This window comes from Microtus oregoni, unplaced genomic scaffold (genome assembly GCF_018167655.1).
Source record: "Microtus oregoni isolate MIOR12 unplaced genomic scaffold, Mior012 000067F_001, whole genome shotgun sequence".
Lineage (NCBI taxonomy): Eukaryota > Metazoa > Chordata > Mammalia > Rodentia > Cricetidae > Microtus > Microtus oregoni.
In genome coordinates, this window is record NW_024543954.1 from 789,643 (window position 1) to 802,256 (window position 12,614).

At 50.7% G+C, this 12,614-nt stretch overlaps 1 protein-coding gene across 5 annotated transcripts in view; it reads right to left on the reverse strand.

Annotated features, from left to right (window-relative positions):
- Positions 1-12,614, reverse strand: part of LOC121440268 (host cell factor 1) — a 33,288-nt gene continuing 20,674 nt past the window's right edge. The window contains exons 9-26 of one of the 5 annotated variants that reach the window (XM_041641028.1): positions 12,392-12,552; positions 10,659-10,856; positions 10,049-10,273; positions 9,785-9,889; positions 9,344-9,563; positions 9,101-9,243; positions 8,828-8,966; positions 8,429-8,649; positions 6,391-7,894; positions 6,069-6,232; positions 5,079-5,523; positions 4,435-4,752; positions 4,167-4,285; positions 3,941-4,078; positions 3,327-3,512; positions 2,367-2,667; positions 1,880-1,943; positions 1-1,720 (exon numbers count right to left, since the gene is read on the reverse strand). In XM_041641028.1, the coding sequence (XP_041496962.1) occupies positions 1,681-1,720; positions 1,880-1,943; positions 2,367-2,667; positions 3,327-3,512; positions 3,941-4,078; positions 4,167-4,285; positions 4,435-4,752; positions 5,079-5,523; positions 6,069-6,232; positions 6,391-7,894; positions 8,429-8,649; positions 8,828-8,966; positions 9,101-9,243; positions 9,344-9,563; positions 9,785-9,889; positions 10,049-10,273; positions 10,659-10,856; positions 12,392-12,552 (4,691 nt within the window). In that variant the 3' untranslated portion in view covers positions 1-1,680. Of the gene's footprint in view, positions 1,721-1,879; positions 1,944-2,366; positions 2,668-3,326; positions 3,513-3,940; positions 4,079-4,166; positions 4,286-4,434; positions 4,756-5,078; positions 5,656-6,068; positions 6,233-6,390; positions 7,895-8,428; positions 8,650-8,827; positions 8,967-9,100; positions 9,244-9,343; positions 9,564-9,784; positions 9,890-10,048; positions 10,274-10,658; positions 10,857-12,391; positions 12,553-12,614 lie in introns of all 5 variants that reach the window. The other 4 variants (XM_041641027.1, XM_041641026.1, XM_041641025.1 and 1 more) reach the window with 4 other exon arrangements.

Here is a 12,614-nt window from a genome sequence, read left to right on the forward strand (position 1 = left end):
TTATTTCAAAAAAAGTCTTTTAATTGTTCAAAATAGCACAAAACAACATCGCACTATGGTAATATTGAGTCACGGGTTACTCTACAATAGATGAACGGGTAGTACTGTTCTCAGAAGAGAAATCAAAGGGTGCTTGGGAAAAGGGATAGGGAGAACAAACGGACCAGGCGAGTGGGCTCCAACTTGACTAAACATGACGTTTTCCACAGAGAAATATGATACAATACACTAGAGGCCCCAGGTATGGGCCTGAGTGGCCGAACACATTGGCTGTCCATTTTTAAATCCTTCAGTAACTTGCTTGCAAGCATTACTCACCGCCTAAAGCTGGGGTCCTGGAGAGAAAAATCCAGAGCTTGGGGACAATGCTACGAAATTAATTACTGAGTTTGTGTTATGTACCTACCCCCAGCCTCCATGGGATATATGGCATACCTCACCCCCTTCCTGGGCTGCCTTCAAGATGGCAAGGACCCACCTATCCCCTGCTCCTGCTGTGTTGTTCAGGGCCAATCTTTGCAAATGATGCTGATGAAGGCGAACCCCACCTTCAAGCTCAAGCCTCTACATATTAAGTGCTAACTCACAGGAAATAAAGGTTAATGTCTCACACTGTTCCAAAAGCAGGCAGGGGCTAGCAACAGGAAATTAGTTGAGGAGGCAATGTCTACCAGGTCCTACCCAGGACACTGCTTCTCTCCTGCCCTAGCTGCTCTCTCAGCTTTTCCCTAGAAAGATCCCTGCCAATGATTAGCCCGGGGGTGGGGGGGGGTGGGGGGGGCGGAGAAAAAAAAATACGATACACATTCTGTACAGAGCTAACAAAAAGGGATAAACCCCCACACGCTAAGGCTAAAATTACAATAAAAATGTTAATTTCATTAATTTCAACTTAAAAAGTACAACAAACACAGCAGTTGGTGATAGGGCCCCCAGGCTCAAACAAGGTGGGCCAAAGCCAGGGTCACTGGGGTCCACTCTGTGCCCAATGGGAGGATTTCACAGCCACTGCTCAGACCACCCAAGGCTCCTTTTCCCTCATCTGTTTTGTAAAGAGGAAGGGAGAGGTGTTAAGTGGTAGCACAAAGGCCTCTGAGATGTGTTAAGCTTCTGATAGGTTTGCTGGATGAAACAGATCTGACTAAGCCTGAAGAAGGGCTGGGAGGTGGCTGAAAATAAAAGGGTAGTAACAAAACAAACTAGAACCAGACAGATACCCAGAATGGGGCACCTGCTGGGAAAAGCCTCTGAGGGAACTTGGGGGACACCACTTCCCCCTCTAGCCCTTGGCTGTCTCTCAGGCCAAGGGTGATTGGCTAACCAAGTGCAGGCTTAAGTGTGGGTGCTATCTCCTTTGTTTTCAGTTTTAATCTCTCTTCCCAAAGTCTCTGAATTGTCCAGTCACAACTCATGGAGGTCACCAGGAAAAGGAAGGAGCACAACTTGCACTCATTTGCTTACTTGCCACTCTTTCCGATCTGTCTTCTGCTTTCCTCCCAACAGCAATGGTAAAATGTGCTTTCTTTATTGTAAAAACAGAGGGAAGTGGGGAGACTGAATGGTAGCCAGTGGTTGGTGAGGGTGAAGTGCAAAGGCTGGGTGGGCAGGGTGGGAGGGTGAGCCCTATAGGGCGTTCCTGAAGCAGAGGGGTCTGGAGGATTCAGATGCTGACCAGCTTCCTCACTGACCATCAGCCTTAGACTTCTTTGGAGCAGATTTCCTTTATGTAAAAAAGAGGAAGAACAGTTATAGAGAGTCCCAAGAACATTGCAAAAACACTGATTCAGGACCCTATGTGAATATAGTCCCAAGCAGCTGAAGCCTATTTCCACTCTAAGTACCTCCTACAGAAGAGTCTAGAAAGAGACTGGCTACTTACATTTCTGGAGACGACATGGGTCGCTTGCTGGCCGGCTTCGTGCCCGAGCTGTCTTTACTGGTTTCTGAAAGGAATGGGATAGATGGTAAGCAGCCCACCAAAAGGCAGGGAATACTTGGGTGTACCCTACTTGTCATGGTCCCGATTGCCCATGTCATCCTTCAGGTCCCTGATCTTTGTAGGACAGGAGCCAGAAATCCTTCTGGCTCAGCTCCTGTCTTCAATGCCCCTCTTGAGACAGATGCCTCCTAGAAGCTGGCCTCAGCCTAGGCTACCCATTTAAAGGGCCTAACAGCTTTTGCTTTCTTCTAGTCCTCTCATCTTTCGACACCCAAGGGTATCTTCTGTGTACCCCCAGAGCATGAGAGGCTCCTTTGTAGTACCTATACACCCTTATATCCCAATGTGAAGCCTCCTTAGTCTAGCTAGTTATCTCTGGTCTCCTATGCCTCCCCTAGAAATTGCCAAGAGGTTTATAAATACTTACCTTGCAACCACCTCACTTGTGTAGCGGGGCCGTAGCCCTTTTCATTGCGGGCAGCAATGCGGAAGATGATGGCAGGCTTGGTGGTGTAGTCAATGTGGGCATTGGAGAGGCTGGAGGACTGCACAAGGCAGGAAGGGCTAGGCCCACAGTACACTCGCATGAAGGCTAGCTGGGCTGGGGTGGAGCTCTTGGGCTCACCACCAGCCTGTGAGCTCTGGATGGCCAGGTACACAGAGTACTCGATGATCTTGCCGGAGGTCACAGACGGTGGTTCCCAGGTGAGGTGAGCACCATCTGGGCTCTAGAACCCAGGACATAAAGTCAAGCCTTGTCTTCTTCAGCCACTGTGGCTTCAGCCCACCCTGTCTATGCCCAAAGCAAGAGGGCTAGAAGTTTCTAGAACTGTTAGTAACCCCCATAAACAACCTCCCCCAACACAACAGATATTCCAGGGGCCAGTGAGATGGTTCAGCGGTATGGTAAAGGCACCTGCTGCCAAGCCTGATGACTGAGTTCGATCTCCGTGACCCACATGACCTCCTCTGACCTTCACATGAGCACTGTGGCACACCTATGCCCACATATACACACCCCCACCCACAAAAATGTAATACAAAATTAACCAAAACAACCAATATATTCCACATCAAATTTTAAAGGGTTTTAAAGAGCCTCTTTAACACTAACACCCCCAACCCATTCCCTAATCCATAACTTAGCTTCTTAGTACCCCAGTTTCTGCATTTGAGAATCAGAGTAACAAGACTCAGACCTCCTTGGGATTTTCAGGATTAGGCAAAAAGATTTATCAGAAGAGCCTAGCACATAATCTCTGTGGCTACCTTGCCCTTATCTGGTATACTTCTGGTCCAGCCACCCCCGGCTCTGTTTATTTGTACCTCCTTAGGGCAGAGACAGTAGACCAATAAGGAACAGAAAGGCAGCCCTAGAAAGACTCACCTTGCTGATTTTAATGGCACAAGGAGCCCCTGGGAAACCAGGCAGACAGGTCTTAAAGGCTGAGATCTCACTAAAGGGCCCCCGGCCACAAGCATTGATTCCGGCAACACGAAATTTATAGGCAGTGCCTGGCTGTAGCTCCTGCTTCTTCAGCTGGTTATAGTCTGGGACTGTGCCTGAGTCATCCTAGAGCAAGAGGTGGAAAACCAGGAGAGAAGAAAATGGCACAAGGCCTGAAGTCAAAAAGAATGCTAGAGAAACTAGGGGGCAGTTCAGGGCTGAAGTACTTGTTCAGAATGGCCAACATCACAGGGGACCATTGGACCAAGACTTCTGTTCAGGGATGGTTGCCCTTTTATAGCAAGGCCTAGGGATATGGTGAGGTTAACTTGGTGCTGTGAGGAAAGAGTCTTTTGCTTTCTTACTCTCTGGGGAGAAGGTCTCCATCTGGCTGCCCTACCATTTCTTAATTGTTCAAGTGGTATGAAGGTGGAATTCTCCTGTGAACACTCTTGCAAAGTTGTAAAGCTAAGTTTGTTTCTATTGATAGTTGCCTCACAGGCAAAGCAGGATCCACCTACCACCCAAGAGTGCCAACTACTGGGTATACTTACATCTGACTGAACAGCATCATCTGGTGGCAGGAAATAGTGTGTTACCATTACACTGGTACCCTTAATGACCCCCACATCAAACCACTGGTTCTCCTTTTTCACAGGGGCTTTGCTGGGTGGAGGTGGCAAGTCTGGTTTCTAGAGAACAGAAATGAGTGACATCAAGTACATGGGGCCCAAAGGCAGTGCTGCTCTTATCCCCTGGGGCCCATTGCATCGAACTCACCACACCCAGGGACTCGATGCCATTGGCTACTTCAGTTAGGGTAGCCGCAGCCTGCATCTTCGCTGGGCTGGCTACAACAACAGGCTGTGGAGCCACAAATGTGTTGGATGGAGCAAGGCCTGGGAAGAAACAAAGTATCAGTGGGGAGAAGGTTCTGTGTTGAGCCAGAACCTCTTGGAACCCCCATGCCACCCTGACCACAATGTCCACCTCCCACCAGTCCAACTCTATCAACAATTTACCCCTGCCAAAAAGCAGCCCAGCTTACTGTCAGTGGCTGTTGAGGGTAGCAAGGCCACAGTGCTAGGGACAGCACTAGCTAGCTCATTGAGGCAGTTGCTCTCGATGGATGGGTCATTGAGACTGTCAGCTGGAGCCAGAGCCTCAGTAGGGAGGTGTTGCTGCTGCTGGGCTTGAGCCTCCTGGAGCTGCTGCTGCTGCTGCACCAGGGCTGCAAGCTCCTGCTGTGTCAGCACAATGGGTATGGTGGTGGCCTGACCCTCTTGTGCCTCAGCTGAAAGGTGGCCCAGCTCTGCTTGTGTCACTGCTGCTGCTGCTTCAGATGTATCCATGGGCTCCCCAGTGCCTGCTCCAGGACCAAAAAAACTACTATTCAAAAAGAATACTGGCAAAAAGTGTGCCTGGCCCAATGGACAGTGATAGTGCTCCTGAGATTTTGTTTTCCACAGCTTTCAACCCGCTCACATCCTACTACACCCTCACCTCTGGGCCCTGGGTCTCCTTTCTAGGACTACCTATCCTACATAGGCCTTCCTCGAAGTACACTATGTACTCTCACAAGAAGCAGGTCTTCTCATCTCAAGCTGTCCCCACATGGCACCTTAGCCCTCCCTGTTAGGTGGTCACTCATCCCAAGGGAACTACCTCTCAAAGCTCTCAGCAGATACTTACCCATGACAGCCTGCTGTGCAGCCTGGAGCACGGCCTGGATGGCCAAGGCTTGAGCTTCTTCAGTGGCTGCAGCTTGGGCAGCTGCTTCTGCAGCAGCAGTCACAGCCAGCTCCTCTGGGGTGAGCCCTGTTACCATAAGGGTGGTGGTGCCCGCCTGGGCCTCAGCCATCAGCTCTTGGGGAAGTGATAACTGGTCTACTTCAGACTGTGTGGGTGGGGGTGGCTGGACCACCACAGTGGCCACGACAGCAGAGCTGGCAGGCTCCTGGCCTGAAGATGGGTCCCCAGTGCTGCTCAGATCCACGGCGGCCTGGAGCTCAGGGGTCTGGGAGGCTGACAGGACCTCGGCGGACTCCCCCATCAGGGGGGTGGAGGCAGACTGCAGGAGTTGCCGTGGTGGCAGCTGCTGGCGAGGCCCTGGTGAGACCTGGAGTTCCTCTGGGGGCTGCAGGATGTCAACAGCAGAGAAGGGCATGTCAGAAGTTTCTGTGTTGGCTATGGTCACTGTTATCGTGGCTGGAATGGGGACTTCGGAAGTCAGAGCCCCTGGGGTAGTCTCAGTCAGTGATGAGATGTTCTAGAAAGGGAGAGAAGCCCCCGTCAGAGGAAGAGGGGAGGAGACGGAGGCTAGTACTAGGCAGTGGGAATGAAAAACAAGATGGCCTTTGTTTTTTCCTGTATCATCCACAACAGGCTACATGCTAAATGGAGATGGGAAAGGTGAGTCAAGGAGCAGCATGAAGGGTATCGTTTCAACTTATGCCAAGAGAGGCTTCACTGTAAAGACAAATGATGGAAAACAGCCCAAGATGGAAACCAGCAGCAGAGATAAAGTACCCAGGCACCAAGACTGCCCTTTTATGGTCTGGAAGAACCAAGGAGCAATACCATGTCTGATACAAGGGCGACACCTGGTGTCCATTCTGGAATAGCACAAATAAAAGGCATAGTGGGCAAAAGGACAGGGAAGAGATGCCCTGGGAAGCTTACCGGCACAGAGGGACCTGGGACCGGTGTAGACTGTGTCACAGTGGTCACTGCTCGTGGCAGTGTGGAGGACACAGTTGTTGTGATGCCACTGGCGCTGGTGATGTTTGCACTGTCACCTTGGGTGTTCACCACCTCTCCCTGATCACTGGCAGCTGGTGGAGGATCTGTGGGTTTCAATGGGGGGGGGGGGGGGGAGGGTGTGTGTGTGACACCAGTTGACCTCTATTTACTTTTACCACCACGTTTCCTAGAACCTGCCCCCTCCACTATAGCTAATACAGCCAGAATATCAGTACCATACTATAGCAATACTTTTACTCACCTTGGTTTGAGCTCATGTTAGAGGTGACAGTGGTGGCTGTGTGTGTGGTGCCTGTCTCATGGGTCTCGCAAGGAGGGTTGGAGCATACCCTCTGTGTTGGGAAAGAAGCCAGCAATGTGGCACCAGCCGGAGAGGTGACGGTGGGCACTGCTACCACCTCTAAGCCAGATTCCAGGGTTCCACGAGAGGAAGTGGCATCAGGAAGCAGGGCACCCACACTGACTGACATAGTGGTGCCAGTGGAAGTCGTCTGGTGTGTTTCACAGGGATGGCCACTGGCAGGCTGTTGTCCACCTTCAGGCTGGCCTGCACCTCCATTGGATGTGGCAGTGGTGGCTGTATGTGTGGTTCCCGTCTCATGAGTCTCACAAGGTGGGTTGGAGCATACCCGCTGGGCACTGCCCGCATTGGAGGTAGTGGCAGTGTTGGTGGTACCCGTCTCATGGGTTTCACACGGTGGGTTGGAGCAGACTTGGGTCACGGTAGCTGAAGGGCACAGCAATGCCTCTAGGGCTGTCATAGTCATGGTGCTGCTGGGAGAGTTTGCCTGGAGGCTCTCGTATATAGATGTGGGGGCCACCTGAGCTGCACCAAGCTCCCCAGTACCCATGATAGAGAGGGCTGTGGTTGGGGTATTGGTTGTATAAGTCTGATATGTTTCTAGCTGGTGCCCTGTGGGCATGTCCTTGCTGCTGGGGCCACTCAGCCCAATTCTAACATTTGGAAGGGCTAGCTGCACAAAGGCAGGGCTGTGGCTCCCAGCCTCCAGTGCCACACTTGGCCTAAGCAGTGGGCTAGCTGGGCACGGAGCTCCGGTGGCCTGCACAGTCATGGTGGTGCTGGTCATATTGGTCTGCTGTGTTTGGCACTGAGGCTTCACAGTACCCTGGGCTCTCTCCAACGCCCCAGGAGCCACAGTGATCCGCACTACAGTAGGGGTGCTAGAGGCATGACGAGTGTCTCGCTGCTGCCCAGTACCCATGCTGGACATTGCTGTAGTGGCAGTGCTGGTGGTGCCTGTCTCATGAGTCTCGCAGGGGGGGTTTGAGCAGCCATGCTGCCCAGCCATGTTGGAGGTGGCTGTTGTGGCAGTGTTGGTGGTACCTGTTTCATGGGTCTCACAGGGGGGGTTTGAACAGACACGGACCACATTACCATTCTGTTGTCCCACAGCTGAGGTCACAAGAGAAGCAGCTGCCTCCTGTCTGTCACAAACAAATTGTACCTGGGTGGGCTGGGGATGTCCCCCAAGGTTAGCCACAACAGTGGTAGTGGCTGTGTTGGTGGTGCCTGTTTCATGGGTTTCACAGGGTGGGTTGGAGCACACCAGTGTTACAGTGCCAGGCTGTACATCACCCTGGCCCGAGTCAGCGATGGTGACTGTTGCCGTGGGTTGCTCTGTAGTAGGTGAGGCCAAAATGGACACAGGAAGGTCATGTACAGGCTGGGTCTCAACCCCACTGGGTGCTGTGATCAGAGTCACCTGGGTAGGCTGGGAGACAGGCTGGGGGACATAGTAGAACAGAGGTGTTAGTGCCTGAACAATGTGATTTCTCATTTGCCTCTCCTTCTATCCTATTGTCAATGCTGGCTGGGACCACCAACTCTACTAACTAGCCCAGGCAAATCTAAGACTCACTTGCCCCATGATCTCAGAACGACTTACTGAGAGACCAAGATGGAGGGGCTATGAGGCAGAGCTGGGGCAGGAGAGGGGATTGACCAGTTTGCTGGTACAAAGTCTAACAATAGATCCCTTACCACTTCTTATCCAGTTTGAGAGAAAAAACATGTCAAAAGGACAAATAGAATATGCATATATAATACATTATAAGATCCTATTGTCTGCAAACCGAACCTAGCACAAATAAAATGTCATTGGGAAAGACTGAGACAGAGATCACACCATGTGTGTAAAAACTGCCAGAGCTGCACAGAGCTACAGAACAGCATCTGGAAAGGGGAGAATGGTCAAAATGCCCCCTACTTTCATGTGGGAATGCCGTTATATGGTGGTACATTCTTGGAACTTACTTACCTGCATTGTGATTGTGGGTGTGGTAAGGCCACCAGCAGCTGTCAATGTGGTCTGTGCAGCTGATACTGTGATGGCAGTAGGGTTGATGACCTGGCTTGAAAGAGTGGCAATGGTGCCCAGGGTGGTAATAGGTGTGGCCAGAGAGGCACTGGTGCTATGGGCCCCAGCTCCTGCAAGGCTGGTAGAGACAGTGCCTGTCACTGTGCCTAGGGTTGTGACACCTAACAGGAGGAAAAGGCAGAGGTAGAATGAGGCTTATTGCTACTACTTTCTATCTAGCAGCATGTCTCTGGAGAAAGCACCTGTCATCCTCCCCCAGCCAGACTAGAGGTTATATACATAGGAAGACTTGGGGGAAAGCCCAGTTACTGCCAAGGACCTGGCCTGTGGGCTACACACCTGTGGTGCCCTTCACAACCAATGTTGTGACAGCTGGCTTGACAGCGGAGACGGTGACAGGGGTGACCAGGCGAACGCCGCCCATGGGCACAGTGCGGAGGATGGTGCCTGGCTGTCCAGGGGCCCCCTTTAGCACCACCTGGAACACCAGAGCAAAGTACCACCAATGTAACTTTCAGGCTTGGCTGGACTATGCTGCCCTTCTCAGGCCTGTTATGAAGACACATGTGGTCTGCACTAGACTGAGGTGAATAGGGGTCACGTGTGCCTCACCTGGGTCACTCCTTGCTGTCCATGACCAGTAGCAATCTTGGGGACAGCAGTTATGATTTTCGCAGGTGCTCCTGTTCCAGAAGTCATTACCTTGGTGGTGATAATTGTGATAGGGGACTTAATGCCAGGACTGCTGGTAACACCTGCATTGGGGGATAATCCAGAGAAAATAAGCTCTGTGGAAGCTTCCCATCTTCCTGATTTACACTCACCAGCAAGGGCCAGTGAAAGTTGTATGTTTACCTGTGGCGCCTGCCTGGGTGATAATGGCTGACATGGGAATGGTCTTGATGATAGTAGTCGTGCCAGGTTTGGTGGTGCTGGGAGAGACACTACTGATGCCCAGGATGGTAGGCTTGGTCCCTGCTCCACTAGCCTGCGTGGTGGTAATGATGGTTGTGGGCTTGCCATCTGCTGATGTCACCAGCTTCAGGATAGTCCCTGCTGGCAGAGGCCCTTTGGTCTGAAAGGAAAAAGCTGCAAATGAACAGGAACTACTGCCAGAAAGGTATTCTAACTCAGAGAATATTCGGAATACTGTGGGTGCTATGATATCAGCAAGTCTCTGTGCCACTTGTGCTCATGGAACCTTCTGTCCTTATCTCCCAGTGCTCATTCATCCCTGTAGTCCTAGCGTTTAGGGATGACTTCTGGGGGGGGGGGGGGGGGATAGTGAGAGCTCACCTGGATGATCTGAGTCACAGGGCCTGTAGAGGCTTGACCTGTGACTGCTGAAGTCTGAACTGGTTTGGTCTGGACCACTGACATCACTTTTCCCAGATTGGAAATCTAAAAAGGAAAGAATGGAGCAGGCAGTGATCCGGAACCAAACAAGGGCATGGCCTGGTCTAGGACTATACTGGAGTTAGCCCAAGACAGCGAGTCACCAGTGGCATTCACCATAGCCTGGCAGCTGTCACATGCAGCCAGATGGTGCCTGTCACTCACCAGAGCACTGCCTCCTGGGACAGAGATGGGGCTCTTCACTAGGGTGATGGTCTTGGTGACTCCGCCTACCACTGTGGTCACCACCTGGGCTTGCTGGGCCACCGTCACAGTGCCTGATTTGTGTACCGTGATGATAGGGCGGGTAGATGTGTTGGCAGCAGAGGACACAGATGTCCCCACTTGGGCAGCTGCAGTCTTTAGCATACGAGTGGCTGGATTGCTCACCTGGAGAAGCAGAGATGAGTGATGAGAATAGTGGTAAAACAAAACAAAAAAGCAAAAAGAAAAATGAAAAAAAAGAAAGAAAAAGGGAAAAAAAGAGAATAGTGGTAATATAATGGTTATAGCTCTGATGATCTGTCCACATAGCTTGGTTGGCTGAGCAACAAAAAAGTAGTCTGAACTCCCCACAGGTCTAACCTAAGGCTGCACACGATTAAAGTAACTGCATGTTCCATAGCCCATGCTAGTACCAATTATAAACCAATGGCCTGAAGGGTTGGTCCAAAGCCTGGAACAAATTGCCACTGCTTGTTTGATCATAGTGACCAGATGTCACCAAGCCCCAGGGTTACAGGCTCAGAACCAGGCCCAGAAGATAAATGCTCACCATGACAGGGGAGGAGGCCACCTTCACAGTGGCTGGAAGAGTGGTTGTGCCAGGTGTCACAGCCACTGTCTTGACAATGGTGGTGCCTGCTGGGACACTCAGCACTGTGGGTGCTGAGGAAGGAGGGATTTTCTGTGTGGCAGCGGCAGCAGCAGCCAATGCAGCCATCCCACTCATCTGTGGGTTGCTGCCAATCACCTGTGGTAGGCACAAAGCATGTGAGCTGCAAGGGTTCTATCTGCCTCCTGCCTCCCAACTCCATGGCCCTTTCAGAGCTTGACAGGGAGCTCAGTAGCATCCCTTAGTTTTTCCTAATGCTGGATCCTCTCTTAGTGAAAGTAACAAGCAGGTAGGTGCTTGCTAAGTGCCTAATTTTTCTTTCTTTTTCTTTTTTTTCCAGAAAGTATCTCATGCAGCTTAGGCTGGCCTCAAACTCATGAAGATGACCTTCAATTTCTGACCTCTCAAATGTTGGGATTACTGATATGTAATACCACATACTTGGCTTATGCAGTGTTTGGAACTGAATCTAGATCTTAATGCATGTTAGGCAAGCACTCCACCAACTGAGCTATACCCTATAACTCCAGAGAAGATTTTTATTTTATTTATGTTTTATGAGATAGTTTCTCTGTAGCTTTGGAGCTTGTCCTGGTACTTGTTCTATGGAACACGCTGACCTCGAACTCAATCCACCCAACTCAATCCACCCGTCTCTGCCTCCCAAGGGCTGGGATCAAAGGGGTGCGCCACCACCACCCAGCTCAGAGATTTTTTTAATCAAACAACATAGTCAAGGTAGCCCTGGGGCATACACTTTTAGTCCTAGCGACTCAGGAGGCTGAAGCAGAAAGATCACAGCTTAGTGAGACCCTGAATCAAAAGTAAAAGCTGAGAGTATAGTCAGTCTCTGAAATACTCCTGTACCTGGGTTCTGTTCTCAGTACTGCAGAGATAAAGAAAGGAAAAGACCAAAGCCAGAACTGGAGATGCATCTCAGCAAAAGAATGCATGCTTAGTACACAGGCAGTAATGGGTTTCATATACAACACCCATCAATACCATCAATGCCCCTGCTGGGTGTGATGGTTCACACTTTCAACTCTTTTTTTTTTTGTTATTTTGAGACAGAGTTTCGCTGTAGCTTTGGAGGCTTTCCTGGAAGGAACTATCTCTGTAGACCAGGCTGGCCTTGAACTCAGAGATCCGCCTGCCTCTGCCTCCTGTGGGCGGGAATTAAAGGGTGTGTGCCACCACTGCCTGGCCCACACTTAAAACTCTTTAACACTCAGGAGGCCGAGGCATGACAACCTCTCCAAAGTAGAAGATAGCTTGGGCTACAGAATTACTCTGTCAAAACCCAAAACAAAACAAACACAACCCTTGAGTTGGATACAGCTCATTCTTATAGGCCTGGCTCAAACCCAGCTAACCAGATTTTCTCCTTGGCCTTTCCAAATCAGGAAGTTCACACTGAAATGCTCCAAGGAATACATGGAACATTAGGCCCCTTTGATGCATTTCCAATGCAGCAGTACCTCACAAACAACAAAGGCATCTGATGTACAATGTGGAAGTTGGTGGGCTTCATGTATGCTAGGCAAATAGTCTTATCAACTAAGTTACATCCCCAGTTCCAGAGGAGTTAAATATATATATATTTAAAAAGATCACATGAGAACTGTTTATGCTCCTGGGTTACCAGAAAACCCCACTCAGTAACAGATCCTCACCGTCCCCTGGGCACTCTGTGTGGGCACAACCATTCGCACACTAGCAGGCAGGGAGGTCACAGTGACAGGGGCTTTTCCAGTCTGGCTGGCAGGTCTCATGGTAACCAGTGGGGTTCCTGTTGTAGCCTGAGGACCAGTCACTTTGAGAACAGTAGGGACACCTGATAAAAGAAAAGAAGGTTGATCATCAGGAGGTCCTCTTCCACACATTATCCTGCCACCC